Source organism: Colius striatus, chromosome 20, assembly GCF_028858725.1.
Source record: "Colius striatus isolate bColStr4 chromosome 20, bColStr4.1.hap1, whole genome shotgun sequence".
Classification (NCBI taxonomy): Eukaryota; Metazoa; Chordata; class Aves; order Coliiformes; family Coliidae; genus Colius; species Colius striatus.
Window position 1 is genome coordinate 8,430,488 of NC_084778.1, and position 17,325 is coordinate 8,447,812.

The window sequence follows — 17,325 nt, forward strand, 5'->3', positions numbered from 1 at the left end:
CAGGAGAGCTGGCAGCTGTGCACCCCAAGCAGACAGCAACACCACAGCGCCCTGCTCGTCCCTGCCCCCACGTCTGCCCAGGCATCCCACTGTGGACAGGGCTTTTAGCTCAAAGAATTTACTTTTAATTTTTAAACCTGCCCTGATGGAGGTGACTGCTGGGGGTTACTGCTCGTCTCCACAGGAGAAAATCCCTTCAGGTCCTCCCAAGTGACCTTAGAGCTCAGCTTTGGCCCGTCGGCTTCTCTCGGCCACGGTGAGCGGGACGTCGGCAGCGCAGCGGAAGCTGAGGTTGTCAGAGGCTGAGTCTGGTGTGTTCCCCATCCTCATGAGGGACAAAAAGAGATCCCAAGTTAGGCATCCTTCCAAGTTAGTGCTTTTCACATTTAATGTGACCCTCTCTAAGAGGTGAGAAACTTCCACTTCCCTTGAATAACTTCACAGCATGGTGGGGGCTGGAAGGGCCCTGCAGAGCTCATCCAGCCCAACCCCTGCTAAAGCAGGTTCCCCTCCATCAGGGGGCACAGGAACGTGTCCAGGTGGGTTTGGAAACCTCCTAAGAAGGAGCCTCCACAGCCTCCCTGGGCAGCCTGGGCCAGGGCTCCCTCACCTCAGCATGTATCAAGTTTCTCCCGTTCCAGTGGAATTGCCTGTGTTCCAGCCTGTGCCCGTTACCCCTGGTCCTGTCACTGCGTGCTACAGAAAAAAGACTGGTCCCATCCTCTTGATACTTGCTCTTTGGGTATTTATCAGCATTGATAAGGTCCCCCCTCAGTCTCCTCTAGACTAAACAGCTCCTCTAGACTAAACAGCACACAGCCTTTCCTCATAAGGAAGATGCTCCAGTCCCCTGACCATCTTGGTGTCTAAATACTTGATGGAAGATGACCTGAGCAGCAATTGGGAGTGCATTTACAGCAGTGCTTGCTTGTTTTCCTAACTGCTTCTCAGAAAAGTAAATAAGAAGAGACAACTGTCTTTCAAAATGAAACCTCTTTCTTCTACAGCCAAGCAGCACGGAATCCCCGCAGCCCAGCACCCAGGCCTCGCCTGCACCTACCTGGTGGTAACACGGGCTCTGTGGTTGGCAGAGCCATCCGCGGTGTCGATCCACGAGGCCCCTCTCAGCACCTGCATCCTCTGAGCCTGTGGCCCTGGTGTCAGGTACTGGGATGCTGTCCACTCCCAGGTGTTCCCCAGCAGGTCGTAAAGCCCTGAGTCAGAATAAATAGAGCCCTGAGTGCAAAATAATTGACTTCTAATTAGAAGCAGGGTATGGTTTGGTGCCTCGAGCAGCTCCACGTCAGCTGACATCAGCAACAACCACCAGAGCTCAGTTACTCTGTCAAGATGCTGATGTGACACCACACCACGCCTGAAATTCTCCCACAACTAGAGGATTTTGTGGTTAGTGTTAATTTAGGCAGGAGACACCATCCCCAAGCCAGGGCAGGGACGGCTGCTCCGTACCGTAGCTGTTCTGAGGAGCGAAGGCTGTCACTGGTGAGACGCCGTGATAACCGTCCTCAGCCGTGTCTGCCCCTGGGAACTCGCCCTGTGGGGAGAAAGATCCCTCTGAGCAAAGACCCACCATGGAGACACAAACATCCTGCTCATCACAGCACCATGTCACACTTAAATCATGCAACAACTCTGCACTGCAAATTAACTCTCACAGCTTTTCCTGTACCCTGCAGATCCATCTGCATTGCTGCCCAGGACCATGCAGCCTGCTCAGGCTGTCACTGAGACCCTGTGATTGAGTTCAATACCCCCCTCAGAAGACCTCAACACAAAGGGTGATTTTTAGGATCTTACCTGCCACAGATTTGTGCGGTTGGGCTGAAACTTGTTTCCCCAGGGATACATCCTTTCTGTCAAAGAGGAAGAGACACCCGTTACCCCACGTCACTCCAGCCTCTGCATTTGCCTATTTCTAACCAGACTTGTATGACCATTCCCTTCCAGCTCAGCTCAGAACACCAAGAAGGGCTACACAAATGAGGTCAGATGGACTAATCTCTCCAGACACTGCCAAGGAGATGAAGAGAGATGAGAACCAGCCTTCCCATTTACAAACCACTGCTGGCACCAGGCATCCCGTGGTCCCTACAGCAGCCCCAGTGTCTGCTCTACACCGGCATCAACGTGGGGAGGGCAGTGGGGCTGCTCCTTGCTCCAAACCCTAGAAATGGTATTCTTGGCTGGCACAAGTGCTTTGTTCAGGAGGATACATTCAGACTAGAGATAAGCCACTTCTATTATTATTAATAGAGATGATGATGATGATGATAATAATTTGACTCCCAGGTCAAAAGGTTGCTCAGCTCCCAAGATTAACCTCTGAAAGCATCCCAGATGGAGGTTTGGATCTGGCAGAACTAATATTACTTGATGCCTTGGTTTAGAAACAGCTGAGAGCTCGTGGTACTTACGCTCCAGTCCTCCCCTGGCAGCAAATTCCCACTCCTCCTCCGACGGGAGCCGCTTCCCTTTCCAGGCACAGAAAGCCTGGGCATCGTTCCAGCTCACGTGCAGCACCGGGTAGTCCAGCCTGTCCTTTATGCTGGAGCCAGGGCCTGAGGGCTGGGAGGAATTGTATCCATGAGCTTTTAATTGATTTTATAAACTTTCTCATTAAAAAAGGACAGAAGGGGCCAAGCAGGGAACATGCAGCAGCCACAAACGCTGCTTTTCCCCGCTGTTGGTCAGGAAGGTTCAGCACACACCAACACATGCACAATCCTCTCACTGAGAGGACTCATCACACCTGATTTTCACTCACCTGTCGCCAAAAAGCCTTCTGGATGGGCAGCCACCAAGGGGCAGACTGGGGAAAGGAATGGCATCTGATTAGAGCTGACCCCCAACCCCCTGCCACTCCCTGCAGCAGTGGGTTAGGAGCAGCAGGGTCTGAATCAGTGAAACACTGCACTGTGAGCTGGGTTATCACAGGCACTTCACAGTGCTTCCCAACAGAGTACAGGCACTTGCTTTTCAAAATGAAACCAGATCAAACAGCCCATACTCTTTAGCTTTCCTGGTTTAAGGTTTAGTTAATTGAGTTATTTGAAAGGTGCTTTGCTCTCTCCCAGCTCACTGGAGCATCTCATGAGTCTGGCCTGACAGGATTTGGAGAGGATGTAAACAGAGGTGTGCCCTAAATCAACCCAGGCTTGAGCCTGCTGTTAGTTTCAAAAGCAAAACAACCCAAGAGTAAAGAAAAAACACTAAGAGTAGCCAAGGTCTGCACTGAGATGTAGCTGCTACTTAGTGGAAAAACAATATCAGCAAGTGGCTCCCCTCTTGTGTTTGTTTTCTGTTCAAGGGTCAGGCAGGGATGTGACTAGAAATACCATCTCCATCATCAGCACTGAAACTCATCCCATGGCATTTAGATTTACCTCCAGTTTTTGGGTGACTTTTTTCTTCAGCTCTTCAGATACAAAATCCTCAAAGACAAAGCTCCAGCCAAATGCTTCTGCTTCTGTTTTGTATTTCTTTTCTCTAACAAACTCTCTGCCATAAAAACACAACAGGAGTATGGGTGACAGTTCTTCAGGAGCCACACCACCAAACACAGCAACCTGCACACACAGCAAGTTCAGAGCAAGGCAAGATGCAGAGGACTGCAGGGGCCCACTGGAGAGATTCAGTCACACACACAATCACAGACTGGTGGAGGCTGGAAGGGACTTTTAGAGATCATCTAGTCCAAACCCCCTGCCAAAGCAGCTCCACCTAGATCAGGTCACACAGAATGTGTCCAGGCGGGTTTTGAAGACCTCCAGAGAAGGAGCAGCCATTCTTTGCTGATCCCCATGCAGGTAACCTCCCCCTGCACCCCAGCCTGCCAGAAACTGTAACAACTGCAGAGATTAAAGATCTCTTGGGAGTCAGTACAACTTATGGCTGATGTTAAATGTCCCCAAAATGAAAACTATAAAAGTCACATAGTGCTGAGGGTCTCCCAGTGCTCCTGGCCCACTCCTTTCCCCCCTGCCCAGCTGCAGTAAACACCAGTGCAGTGTGTGGCCAGGCTGCTGCTGCTGCCTCGGCTCCTCTGAGGCAAGGAGGGCTCAGCCCAGCAAACAATGGCATTTCCCTACATCTGTTGCCTGTGCCCTGGGCAAAGGCTGCTAAAAACTGCACGGAGGAGTGGGCCTGTACCTTACAAATGGAAATGAAACCGGTGGGAACCTGAAATCTGGAGCAGTAGCGCCCTGTGAGGGAGGAGAAGGGGAAGGGGAAGGATTTTTTGCCAGCAGCACTGGTAAGATGCTCTATTTACACCCGTAAGGGCGATTTACTACTGACAAACGTATTTCTTGGTTCTAAGGAACCTTGTGGGAGTGGCCGAGCATCGCGTTAAGGCGCCGGCAACCCCAGAGCCCCAGCACACACACACCACGTCCCTCCCGCGGCCACCCAAACCTCTGCTCTTACCTGAAATCCCGGTTTGTGACGGGGTATTTGTCCACAGCAAACGGCTTCACTGTCACCTCCCTGACGGGACCCTCTTCGTTCCTCTTCTCCAGGGAACTGGATCCCATCTGAAACTTCCCGCCAGGCAGCTGCACCATGCCTCCATCCTCTCCCAACCCTGAAAGCGAACAAATTCAGCACAAGAACTTCAGTTTTCAGACGTGACCGTGTTTTGGCCAGAGTTGCCTTCTATACTGGAGGTAGGGTGTTAAATGACTGCGAATAGCGTTTGTATGGGCCCGTATTCTTTCGGTAACAGGCTTAAAATAGTTTAAAGTCACATCTTTCTCGGGAGAGGAGCGGCTCCAAAGGGTGGAATCAGCGCGCCGGCTCCTTTAAGGCAGCGACGTGCAGCAGTGAGCGGAACGGGAAGCTCCGCGGGCACACGCAAAGCCATTTTCACGGCTTCTCCCCGCGCCGAGGCCCGGCGGGAGCGGCCCCGCTGCGGTACCCACCCGCACAGCATCCCGCCAGCAGCGCCAGGAGCAGCCCCGGCCCCGGCCCCATCCCCGCGGGAGGCTGCGGAGCGCGGCGGGACGCGGCGGCTGCGGCCCCTCCCGCGTCACGTGTGCGGGGGCGGTGCGGGAGCCGCGGCCGGCCCCGCGCGGCAGGAGGGGCTAAAGCTTGTACCAATGCCCGTTTGCACCCTCATTCCCCCGGCCCCGCGCGGCAGGAGGGGCTAAAGCTTGTACCAATGCCCGTTTGCACCCTCATTCCCCCGGCCCCGCGCGGCAGGAGGGGCTAAAGCTTGTACCAATGCCCGTTTGTACCCTCATTCCCCCGGCCCCGCGCGGCAGGAGGGGCTAAAGCTTGTACCAATGCCCGTTTGTACCCTCATTCCCCCGGCCCCGCGCCGAGGAAAGCTGCCGGGCTGCGTGATCCCGTTCTGTGGCCAGAAGGGGCTGAGACAAAGCCCCTGCGATTAGTGCAAGTCCTCAGTGGCACGTCACAAGCAGCAAGTTTCACCTCCCTTCAGACCCCGCTTGCAGAGCTCTCAGCAAATCCAAGCACTGAGAGACGAAGGGGAACAGCCCCGAGCAGCAGTCGCCCCCCTCCCCCCGGAGCCTCCACCCGAGCCCAGCCGGGAGCAGGGCCAGGGCCCAGGGTCTCACCTTGGCTCAAGACCGTGGCCTGAGGCTGAGACAAGTTTCACATAACCAACAGTCCTAAAGCCCAGAAGGTAACAGTTTATTGGGTAAAAAGGAAAGCAACTTGGTGATGCACTGTGGTGAGAAATAAATAACTGCTTTTTAGAACCCCACATTCCGCTAAGTTGCTGATAGTTTGAGTGGCCACGTTGAGCACAGAGGCGCTGCTCCCTCCAGCAGTGCAACTCCCAGGGTGGGGAAAAGCCCCGTGGCAGATGGAGCTGGGGGGGTCACCAGGGGCCACCTCAGCCTTTGAGGGAGGACATCCCAGCTCGCATGATTTCATCCACCAAGAGAATGTTGCTGGCGATCACCGTGCTAGAAATGGTACATGGATAGTGTTAGAATGTCCGTGTTGGCATGCCCCAAAGAGGACTCAAGCTTCATTTCTGCCCTTGAGAGAGCCCAGGCCTCCACATGGGATCCCTCCATCCCACAGGACTCCAACACCCACTGCTCTTTGAAGACACCATTACACTTACCATGAATGAAGCAGCTGCTTTTTGACATTGTAATTATCCCAGATCCCAGCAGCTGCAGCCACCATGGGCTCCCCTACACAAAAAAGAAGTCTTTAAGTAAACAGTTGTAGAATTCAAGTAGGACTCCCTGCTGCCTGATACCCAGGAGGAGCTGCTGCTCCAAACTGATTTAGAAATCCAGCTGCAGGAGCTCCTGTGTGACCTACTCTAGGTGATCCTGCTCTGGCAGGGGGGCTGGATCATTATCTTTCAAGGTCCCTTCCAACCCTTGTGATTGTGTACCTTATTTCCACAAGCCCCTTCAGAGGACCCTGTGAGAGCCAGGGCTGACCAGGACTGAGGAGCTTAGGAGTGCTCCTGACATAGGGATCACAGTCCATGTCCAGAGTAGCTCTGCTCTTGGTGGAGCTGTGCCACAGCAGCTTCTCACTTGAGCACAAATCTCTTACCAGTGTTCAGGTCAACCCCGGTGAGCTGCCCTGACTCCGCATGCTCCGTCTGCACCCGCACCAGTGCCTCCTGCGGGTCGTACCCAGAGTTCTGTGCCAGCACCTTTGGGAGAACAGAGACAATTTCCTGTGGTTAATCTGGGTGCCTCTGGCAGAGAACACAAAGGGCCCTGTCATGCCCCAAGGCTGCATCCCTCAGCAGCCCCCAGTACCTTGGGGATGATGAGGAGCGCATCAGCAAACGCCTGAACGCCCAGTTGGGCCCTTCCCTTCACACTGGGCTTGTGCTTGACGAGAGCGTTGGCTACAGCTACTTCCAGTGCACCTGCTCCTGGCACCACACACCCTGCCAGGGAAACACACACCTCAGTCAGCACTCCTTCCCATTTCAACAGGGAACTTCCAGGCTAGTTTGATCTCTCCCCTCACCCTTAAATAAACACATCTCATATCTACTGAGAGTTACCAACTGCTTGTAAAATGCAAGGTGTAAGCACAGTTCTGAGGGCAGACACTGTGCCCGGTGCATCGAGGGGTGCCAGGGGCCCAGAGCCCCTCAGCACCACGGGCACAGCGCACACCCACCATCCTCCAGCGCGTTCTTCACCGCCCGCAGCCCGTCCCGCACCGCGTCCTTGATCTGGGTCAGCGTGTGCTTGTTGGGGCCCCGGATGAGCAGCGTGACCGAGCGGGGGTTGTCACACTTCTCAATGAAGGTGTATTTCTCTTCTCCCTGGAACACAGGGCCATGTGCTGCAGTCAGATATTTGTTTAATCAATGTATGTGCACAACACTAAAATGGAGCAGGGACTTTCGGGTTCAGTCCTGCACTAACAGCCCCTCAGGAAGTCACATGTTTCCTCAAGTGTATGAATATTAAAGCACAACATTGACATTTCTTCCCTGTTGAGGTGAGGGAGCACTGGCAGGGGCTGCCCAGATGGGCTGTGGAGTCTCCTTCTCTGGGGACATTCCAACCCAGCTGGATGAGCTCCTGAGTGACCTGCTCTAGGTGGTGCTGCTCTGGCAGGGGGGTTGCACTGGATGAGCTTCCCAGGTCCCTTCTAGCCCTTGAGATTCTGTGAAATAACTGGAAAATACACTATGACAAGAGCCAAGAGGATGTAACACAGCCTTTCTGGAAGTGTTTAAGAGACAAGTGGATGTTGTACTTAGAGGAAATGGTCTAGTGGTTGATAGTGCTGGGACAAAGGCTGGACTGGAGCTTAAAGGTGTCCTCCAGCTCAAACGATTCTGTGATTCTTAGTGCTCCAGCCTAGCTCTTGGCATACCTCAGAAGCCCCCCACCAGACAGATCAAGACCAAACCAAAAGTGGCAGAGAGGGAACACTGCCCTCACTCACCAGTGTGTACTCATAGAGCAGCCCTGCATGTCCCAGGCACTCAGGGGACAAATCCTCCACCGAGTTCATGGCGGTGCCACCGCACGCGAGGGTCAGCCTGGGGAACACACACAGCTCAGCCCGAGGTCATCAGCAGCACTCCTTCACACATACACATACACACACCCCCCACAGCATCCCTGCAAACATGAGTTTGTAGAATGAAGTCTCCTCTACAGGTAGCCATGACTGAGGGACACTGACTCCTGCCTTGGGCAGTGCTGCTGGCACTGCTTTCGTTTGTACCAACCACCTCCAGTTACACCAGGAACAGCTGCACTGATCAAAGTGCACTTTTTAGTGCAAGTCCTTAAAGGTGGATTCAGGCTAGGTTTTGACTCACTGTTCCAGTTTGGATGAGCAAGTTGTTTTACCCTCTCCTCTCACCAGGAACTGACCTCTCCATGTTCCTCCTTTTAGCTCTCCGCAAAGCCACTATTCCCGCCTTCGCAAGCGCGTCCAAGGAGAACGGGTCAATTCCCTACAACACACAAACTGACCCTCAGGATGAAGAAAAATAAGTAGAACAGAAAAAAGACAAAGAATAATAACTTCCTCAGGGCTCAAAGAAGATGGATGTGAGGAGGGATTTCTTTGCTGTCAGGCATTGGAACAGCTGCCCAGGGAGGTGCTGGAGTCCCTGGAGGGGTTTCAGAGCTGGGTGGGTGTTGCACTGAGGGCAATGGGCTGGTGGGTGACAGGGCTGGGACACAGGCTGCACTCCATGAGCTTAAAGGTCTCTTCCAGCTTAAATGATCCTATGACTCTAAGATCTCAGACAGAACTGTACACAACAAACATAGCTGTTTCTGTCTGAGGGACTGTATGAAGCGAGTCAAACAGCCCACGGCTTGCCAAGAAGGCCAGAATCAAAAATACACTTCAGTCAGTTGCATCTTTCATCTCACCTTCTGGTTGATGACAACAAATCCTTTATCTGAATCACCACAGACTCTTCTTTTCAAGTCTATGATTTTGTTCACTCTGTCTTCAATGAACTTCCTTTCTGCTTTCACTAGCTTCTCTCTCTCTTCAGCACTTTTGTAGAAGAATCCAGAGCTCACCTCTCTGAAGGAGACAATCCCCCCCACCCCAAAAAAAAATCAGCAAAACTATCCCCTCTGCTGTAGAAATAAACTACAGTACACAGAATCAATCCTTTCAGCAACATTGTAGGGAAACTGTAATAACCCAAACCAAACACTCCTCTCCAACCCATCAGGCAACATATGGCTGCTCCTGCTCTCAAGTTCAGAGCTTTCCCACTGCAAGAAGGCACATTTGAACCTGAGCTAACTCCCAGCTGTATGTTTTTAGACATTTGCTCTGCAACCTGTAATTGTGCCCAAGGCAGGCAAGGCAGGCAGGCAGGCATCCAGCCTCTCTTCAACAAAACAGACAAACAGATATCAACATGAAGCTCTGCCTCTGGAGGACATTTTCTCAGCTACCACTGTCTCCTTTCCAGAGGAGGATGGCAGGAATCTGTGAGTCTGCAGCCCTTAGTGAAGCACACCTTAAACCAAAGGCTTTCCAGACATGTGCATTTCCTGCTCCTCACCCTGTTGTTCTATACTTACGTTTTCTCATATTCTAGAGACACGTTGCACGTGAGAACAAAAGCATCTTCCACTCGTTTCTTCATGTCAGGGTGACGAGCTCCATGATCCAGAACCAGGCCCCTGATCAGCCTGAAAGACCAAAATACATGGTGTGCTCCAAGGTACACAGACAGACAGACAAACTGCGTAGAAGTGCAGGCTGGCCAAGAACCCAGAGCAGAAGTAACAGGACAGGACGTGTGCCTGTGCATGGGGAGCGGGTGAGGGCTGTGTCCCACGGACAGAGGCAATGCCCCTTCCCAAGGAAAAGGCACCCGGCCCGTGAGGAAGGACCTTGCTCTGGCACAGTGTCTGACTGCACCAGCTACAGAGCAAAGCTGTGCAGAATTCACCTGTGCCACTGAGGGCATGCAGAGTCCACAGAGCAACCAGCTGCATGGTTCCAGTGCAGCTCCTGCTTACCAAACGCTGCTCTGTACTTGGAATGAACAGCATGAGCCTAAAGCACAGCAGAGCCACACACACTACCAAGCACTGTTTGCCCAGCCTTGTTTGTGAAAGCCTGAGCCAGTGCTACTCTTTGCTATTCAAGAAACTCCTGTCAGGGAATCAAGTTGGACTTCTCTGCTCAAGAGGGACAAGGAACTGCTGGAGATAAGCCAGCACAGGGCTACAGAGATCATCAGGGGACTAGAACATCCTCCTTCTGAGGAAAGGCTGCAGGACCTGGGGCTGTTTAGTCTGGAGAAGACTAAGGGGGGATCTCAATAGTTACAAATACCTAAACGGTGGGTGTCAGGAGGTTGGGGCAACACTTTTTTCTTTTCTAAGTAGCAACAGGACAAGGGGTGATGGAAAGAACACAAAAAGTTCCATTAAAACCTAAGGGAGAACTCTTTCCCTGTTGAGGTGAGGGAGTCCTGGCCCAGGCTGCCCAGGGAGAGTGTGGAGGTTTCTTCTCAGGAGGTTTTCAAAACCCACCTGGACACATTCCTGTGTGACCTGATCTAGGTAGGACCTGCTTTGGTAGGGAGGTTGGACTAGATGATCTCTAAAGGTCCTTTCCAACCCCCACCATTCTGTGATTCTATGACTGGGGAAGTTCTGCTGCCCAGATAAGTTTATGGCTGAAAGCTGGATTTCTGCCTTTCTTCCACCCCTCTCTAATAACAATTCCAGTAGCAGCTTTAGCTGGAATGTCAGGGCCTCACTGGACTGCAGCTCCAGGACACCCATCACTTACGTTGTGTCAGTTTCTGACTTGTGCTTCATCTCCATAATCTCTACCATGTGGAGGTCAATTGGCTCCCCTGGTTTTCTGACTGTCAGCACAGAATCCACTACAGCCTGGAACAGAGGGGGAAAAAAACCCTCAAAACAACCATTAGTCACCCAAAGTCCCATTTTTCCACCTGCTCTGCACTTGAGCCATCATTGCAGCTCTGCAGAACCGGGAGCTGTTGGTCCTGAAGGCAGCTCACCTCCGTCAGCACATCCGCCAGCTCAGCGTGCACCTTCGTACGGAGGGATGTCCTGGCAACATCCATCAGGGTCTCCTTGTCCATCTCCTTGGTTACTTTAACCTGCTCCAAAACTTCAAGGGCTTTATCCTTCGCAATCTCAAACCCTTCTGCGACTATCCTAGGGTGCAAACCCTAATGCAAGGGAAGGGAAATCGTTAGAGGACACAGCAAGTGCCTTTTCACAACCAGAACCTGTGGTTTCAACGTTCCACAGAACAGCAAAGCTACAGGAACATAAACCTGCCTAGACAGGACCATGTACTGTCCTTCTGAATACATGTAAAAGGAATGCAAATCCTTCCAATGCAGAGGAAAAGTACAGATTATTCTAGCACAGAATTGAAACCAAGGGAACTACAAAGCACACTTGGGTGTTCACTGTGCAATATGGGTGCCCATTCTGCAACTTACTCACCTGACCTACCCCTGGAGAGGGTCTTCTTGCTAACATACAAGTAAAATGAGTGTTTAAACTCATACAAAACAGAGCTACCAGCAGATACCAGACAAAACTTGATGAAAAGCTGCAGTATCTGCCAGAAGTGGTTGTGATTTTGAACAAGTCTTGAGTTCTCCCCACTTTACACATTCAGTGATGCACTCATAAGCAGAAGCACATCTCTGTTTCAAGGTCTGACTTGTGACTATCAAGCATTAAACAACTGTAATAACCTCTGATGAAGCTTTTAAATTGTCCATCAAGAAAAGAAATACTGGGTACACACCTCAGAAATGTAGAGGTCTGCCTGCTTCAGGAGCTCCCCAATGATCAGGACATTTGAGGTGGTACCATCTCCCGTGATGTCATCTTGTGCTGTTGCTACTTTTGCTATCAAGGAGGCTGTGGGGTGTTGGATTTGCTGAAAAAAGAGGCAAGAAGTCTCACTACACTGGCACAGGAAGCCAACAATCTGAAATTGGCTAAATGAAGCCTTTAAGGACTAGTTGCTATTTTCACAAGTCATGTCAATTCAGGAGGTTTCAACAAGTAAAATCAATTAACAACAATCACTTTGACCAAAAAAGTAATGTCATTAAATTAATCCATGTAACAGCATTTTCCCCTTCAATTTATGCATCCACACATAAAAACAGTTGAGTGCTAGGAGACAAACTGGTTCTCAATCTGTTATGAGCTTGTCAGAGCCCTTTAGGCAAATGATGAGCCATCACAACTAGACTGCTGCTGGCACTAAAACCAGTGTGCTTACAGCTAATTTAGGAATCTGTGCTGTTCATGGCCTAACTGCTTTATCTCATGAAGGTAACATTCATTCAGTTTCTTCCTACTTCCTCTGCTAAGCAGCACAAGTGGTGTTCCAGTCCTGAGCACCATGTCTGTCTGGACAAATGCCCCACAAGACCTTAGGATACTTAAGAGAAGTTAGTGTGCAATATAAGGCCCACAACCATCAATTAGATCTCCAAAGGCCTGCTGAAGGGTACTGTAGCATAGGTTGATGCTTATCCAGCCAGAATAGTGTTCACATTTGAAAAGGCTGGTGCTCAGTAACTGCACTGGAGCCAGGTAAAACTCAATGGGATCATTTATACTGTTGTTTAGCTTTTTATTGTTATTTTCCCCAAAGTATCACCTCTACTGTGAGGGATCTGATTTAATTACTTTTTCCTCTGTCTGATGGATCACTCTGTTTATTAACTTCAGTACTTTAAGCTGAACTACAACAGCCAGTCAGTGGAGTGCAACACTCCAGAGGCACTAACAGGCTGTGTTCAGCCAGTAATGGGGGCACACTGCAACCCAACAGCCCTGGGACACACCACCCCCGACATGATCTTCATCCCTACAGTGGGATAACTGCAATACAACACCCCCTAGACTTGACTGGAGAGTGATACAAGCTGTACCCAGATTTAGATGCCTGCCAGGCCATGTGCCCAGGGTGAGCTCTGCTGTCTCAGGCCCGTCCAAGCACAGAAGCATGCTTTCTGGACACAAATGGAAAGTGCCAACATCATTATTTCAACAGCTCTCATTTCCTTTTAAAAAGTTAAATTAGCACACAAACTCCATTCAGCATCTCCCAAGCCACACTTACTCCTTTCACTTCCTCCCAAGGGTCATTTCCCCCTCAGTACACTCGGGACAGTGGCACAGGCCCCGAGCAGTCAGGGACATACCCACCGCGCCGTCTCTGAGCAACACCAGCCGCCTCCTGTCTCCCCGAGGCTTCCCCCACCTCCCACCCCGGAGACTAAGCCCCAGCTCACCATTTCCTGCAGCAGCACGTTGCCATCTTTGGTCAGCTTGATGTCTCCGGCCCCTGACACCAGCCTGCGGGGACACGAGGCGGGTGAGTCCGCAGGGCCCGGCCGCAGGGCAAGGCCCGCGCCGCTCCCCGGCCCCTCCTGCGCCGCCTTTGTTCCCAGCCGCGTGGCGCCGCCGCCAGCCCGCTCCCGCCGCCCTCCCCGTCCCCTCCGCCGCCCTCCCCGTCCCCTCCGCCGCCTCCCCGCTCCCGCCGCGTCCCGCCCGCCGCCGCCCTCCCCGCGCCTCCCCTCAGGCCGCAGCGCCCGCCCGTCCCCGCGCTGCCCCGGCGGGCGCTGAGGGAAGGGAGGGAGGGGTTTGGATATTCCCTCACATCTTCATGGTGCCCTTGGGGCCCAGGTTGGTGCGCAGCACGTCCTGCAGCCCGCGGGCCGCGCTGATGTTCACGGCCAGCGCGGCCTGCGCCCGGGCCACCTCGGCCTTGGGGTTCAGCGCCTTCACCGCCATGGCCGCCGCTGCCGCGCGCTGCTGCCGGGCGGGAAGGGAAGGGGCGGGGCCGGGCCGGGCTGCGCGCGCGCCGGGGGCGGGGCCGCGCCGCATCCCCGCCCCTTCTAGAACTCTCGGGGGTGCGCGTGCGCCCATTGGCTGAGGCGCCTGTCGCTCCGCCCACCTGCCGCGTTCCCATTGGCTGCGGCGCCTGTCTCCCCGCCCGTCTGCCGCGTTCCCATTGGCTGCGGCGCCGGTCTGTCTCCCCGCCCTCCCGCCCGGCGCGAGGGTGAGTTGGAGAGGCGCGGGAGCGAGCGTGCGTGCGCGCGGCCGGCGAGCGGCAGCGGCCGGACAGCGGCAGGGCAGCGGCAGGGCAGCGCTCAGCTTTGTGACACAGACACACACACACACACACACAGACACACAGCCACACGGCCGGCAGGCACGCAGGGCCGTGAGGATAAATAATTAAGCCCCGTGATTTAACGGGACACAGAAAATTAATAGTTAATTGGGCCGGATTAATCATCAAAACGTTTCTTGGTGAGAAGTCAGAGCTGAGTTAATCAAAACTCACAGATCACAGCACAGTGGGGGTTGGAAGGGACTTTTAGAGGTGATCCAGCCCAAAGCCCTGCTAAAGCAGCTCCATCTAGATCAGGGGGCACAGGAACGTGTCCGGGTGGGATTGGAAACCTCCTGAGAGGAGCCTCCACACCCTCCCTGGGCAGCCTGGGCCAGGGCTCCCTCACTCAAACACTGAGCTTTTCCTTATGTTTCAATGGAACTTTTTGTATTGCAGCTTCTTTCCATCACCCCTTGCCCTGTTGCTAGTTACAGCAGAAAAAAGTGCTGTCCCAACCTCCTGACATCCACCATTTAGACATTTGTAACTATTAATGAGCTCCCCCCTCAGTCTCCTGCAGGCTGAACAGCCCCAGGTCCCACAGCCTTTCCTCAGAAGGATGATGCTCCAGTGCCCTGATCAGAGTGCAATGGCCTCTTCATCACCCCCCTTCCAGTACTAAAGCCTGAGCCTGCTGTGGGGCACAGGTTTGTTTCACAAGTGTTCTGGGGGGAGCTTGGCTTAGTGTCAGGGGTGAGGGCAGATTCACTGGCCTCAAGGCTGGTTTTGGCAGTCGCTGTGGCACCTGCTGGGAATCTGCTCTGCTGCTTTGAGTAAGGATGGCAGGTTTCTGGGCAAACAGCTGTGCTGTGCCAGAGGGCTGCCCTGCACAGCCTGGCAGTCTGACCTGGCTGCTCTGCAGGAGACAGCTGCTGATATGCTTGGCTTTCTGGTCTTAAAGTGGTTTAGCTGCAGCTGGTGTTTGAACATAATACAAGGCAAGTTTGGAGCCTTTTTGTTTGGCTGAGCAGTGCGTGTGTCTCGTGAAGGACTTTAATGCTGAGTCTTTACTATAGTGGCTGAGCTCTCTGTTCTGTTACTGTAATCATTAGCAATAAACATTAAACATTGCAAAATGCAGGAAATTACAGCTGCATTTCATAATTGGCTCTGGAACTCTGTTAATGTTTAGTCTTAATCCTTTTGTTGGGATGATACCCTCCTGCTGAAACCCTGACAAAACAAACCACACCAACCCAGCCCACAGAGCCTGCAGTGCTAATATTTGAGGTGCCTGGATGCAATGCCTTGTTAAAACACCCAAATCCCCAGCTCTGTCCTGGATTCTGTAGCCAACAGGTCACACACAAATATTTTGCTCTTGCTTCTCTGGTTTGTAGCTTTTTTTCACCCTGATCCTCCCTCAGGGTTGTTCTCAGCAGAGGGCAGCCTTGTCAAACCCAAACCCATACCAACGGGCACGTTATCTTTTTGTCTTGTATTTTCTTTGCTGCTGTTCTGTGCCCTGCATGGGTGACATCCCATGGAAAGGCAGGAATTACCCACCCTAAACCCCTGTGACACGTGGGGCTGGCTGCTGAGTCCTTTCTGTAAGTGGTCTCTGCTTTTTGTACAAATGAAGAGGTTTTGTAGTCACACACAAGCATTAGGTGCTGTGCTTATATTGGTGGTCTCACATCCATGTGGGCTGTGCTTTTCACTCCTCAGCATCCTCTTACAGCTTCCAGGCAGACGTCTCTGTGTGGCTTTGCCGGATCATGTACTTGAGGTTCGTTATTTTGTGGCATAGTAACATCTCTCATTAGCTTTTTCACGTTAAATCCCTGTTTTGCAGCATTTTTCAGACATCAGGATAAGCTTTTCTTGGTTTTTCAGTCTTAGCTGTGGTTGTTGAACTTGTTCTGCATATTTGGTTTTACTGTAGAGTAAAAATACAGAGCTGATGCTTACTAGGCCTAAATTGTCCTTTGAAATAAATGTATTTACAGCAAAGGACACCAGGTTAGAATGAAAATATTTAACTGAATTAAAACCAATGGGTCTGTTAAACTCAGCCGAATGAAGGGAATATCCTTCAGGAAATATCCATCAGCAGCTCTCTCAGTCAAATCATGTACTTGCTTATCTTAGGGAAAAAAAAGACAAACCATCCCTTAGATTCTCAGGAAAAGGAGTTTTCTTTCATCTTTATCAAGATCTGTTTTAATTTAACCTTATTCACAGAAATGATGTCTGCATATGTTTTTAAAACATCCTGTCCTGCCACGATAAAACTAACAAACAGGTCTGGGCTGAGCAGGGAACCACGTCACCAGTTCTGCAGCAAGGGGGCTTGGGGCTTCTCCTGACACAAGAAGTTACTCATAGATACCCATGTTGACAAATGGTCATGTACTGAGAGCTTCTGAAAAAACATAAAGCAGCACATGGGAGGAGAGGCACGTCAGGCTACTGGTTTTAAATCAGGTGTGTGATTTTGAGGGGTAATACTGCCAGAATGGAAGAAGAGATCATGTGTAGAATGAGGCTGGTGCATTCAGTGGTGCAGAACAGTCTTTGGAGATGGGCAGAAGTCATAAGACTCCCATCACAAGCAAATGGAAGATGCTAAATCAGCTAAATCTGGCTTTCTGGACCTTGAACCAAACGAGCAGCTTCACGGTTCTGGGTGGGCAGTGCCCCGTTTCCTAGCCAATGTCCACAGCAATGTCTGAGGGAAGCTCTTCTGTGGGATGCCAAAGCACCAGCACACACAGGTTTTGCAATTTTCCCGTTGCCTTTTGATAAGATTGCGTTTGGGGAAAGAAAGCAGAGAGCCTCCTCATGAGCAGATGTTTTGATGTTGCCTTCAAAGCTGTTGATGAATGTCGGTTGGAATTGGGGGGTGTGTGACACTTGCTCACTGCCACGCAGCGAGTCACAGCTTCAGCCAAAGTGCAACATCGCCGTCAACTCACAGAGCCTTTCACATCACAGAATGTCAAGGGCTGGAAGGGACCTGGGAAGCTCATCCAGTGCAACCCCCTGCCAGAGCAGCACCACCTAGAGCAGGGCACACAGGGACTCATCCAGCTGGGTTGGGATGTCTCCAGAGAAGGAGCCTCCACAGCCCATCTGGGCAGCCCCTGCCAGTGCTCCCTCACCTCAACAGGGAACAAGTTTTCCCTCGTGTTTCTCTGTGAGCTCTACAGC

At 52.0% G+C, this 17,325-nt stretch overlaps 2 protein-coding genes and 2 non-coding genes across 4 annotated transcripts; all 4 read right to left on the reverse strand.

Moving 5' to 3' along the window:
- Positions 1-90: 90 nt before the first annotated feature.
- On the reverse strand, positions 91-5,037 carry SUMF2 (sulfatase modifying factor 2). The gene is made up of 9 exons (XM_062012406.1): positions 4,941-5,037; positions 4,447-4,603; positions 3,405-3,519; positions 2,786-2,830; positions 2,436-2,586; positions 1,819-1,874; positions 1,471-1,555; positions 1,061-1,214; positions 91-325 (listed from the first exon to the last, which is right to left on the reverse strand). The coding sequence occupies exons 1-9, from the start codon at positions 4,990-4,992 to the stop codon at positions 217-219; spliced, it is 924 nt and encodes a 307-aa protein (XP_061868390.1). The 5' UTR covers positions 4,993-5,037; the 3' UTR covers positions 91-216.
- Positions 5,038-5,652: 615 nt separating this feature from the next.
- CCT6A (chaperonin containing TCP1 subunit 6A) lies at positions 5,653-13,819 on the reverse strand. Its single transcript, XM_062012405.1, has 14 exons — positions 13,654-13,819; positions 13,286-13,349; positions 11,779-11,913; positions 11,012-11,185; positions 10,774-10,877; positions 9,549-9,659; positions 8,877-9,036; positions 8,367-8,449; positions 7,930-8,026; positions 7,150-7,297; positions 6,777-6,910; positions 6,565-6,667; positions 6,116-6,188; positions 5,653-5,951 (listed from the first exon to the last, which is right to left on the reverse strand). The coding sequence occupies exons 1-14, from the start codon at positions 13,785-13,787 to the stop codon at positions 5,879-5,881; spliced, it is 1,593 nt and encodes a 530-aa protein (XP_061868389.1). The 5' UTR covers positions 13,788-13,819; the 3' UTR covers positions 5,653-5,878.
- LOC133627406 (small nucleolar RNA SNORA15) lies at positions 9,818-9,928 on the reverse strand. Its single transcript, XR_009820150.1, has one exon. It is a non-coding gene; the product is annotated as a small nucleolar RNA SNORA15 (small nucleolar RNA).
- Positions 11,308-11,439, reverse strand: LOC133627407 (small nucleolar RNA SNORA22). The gene has a single exon (XR_009820151.1). It is a non-coding gene; the product is annotated as a small nucleolar RNA SNORA22 (small nucleolar RNA).
- Positions 13,820-17,325: the final 3,506 nt, after the last annotated feature.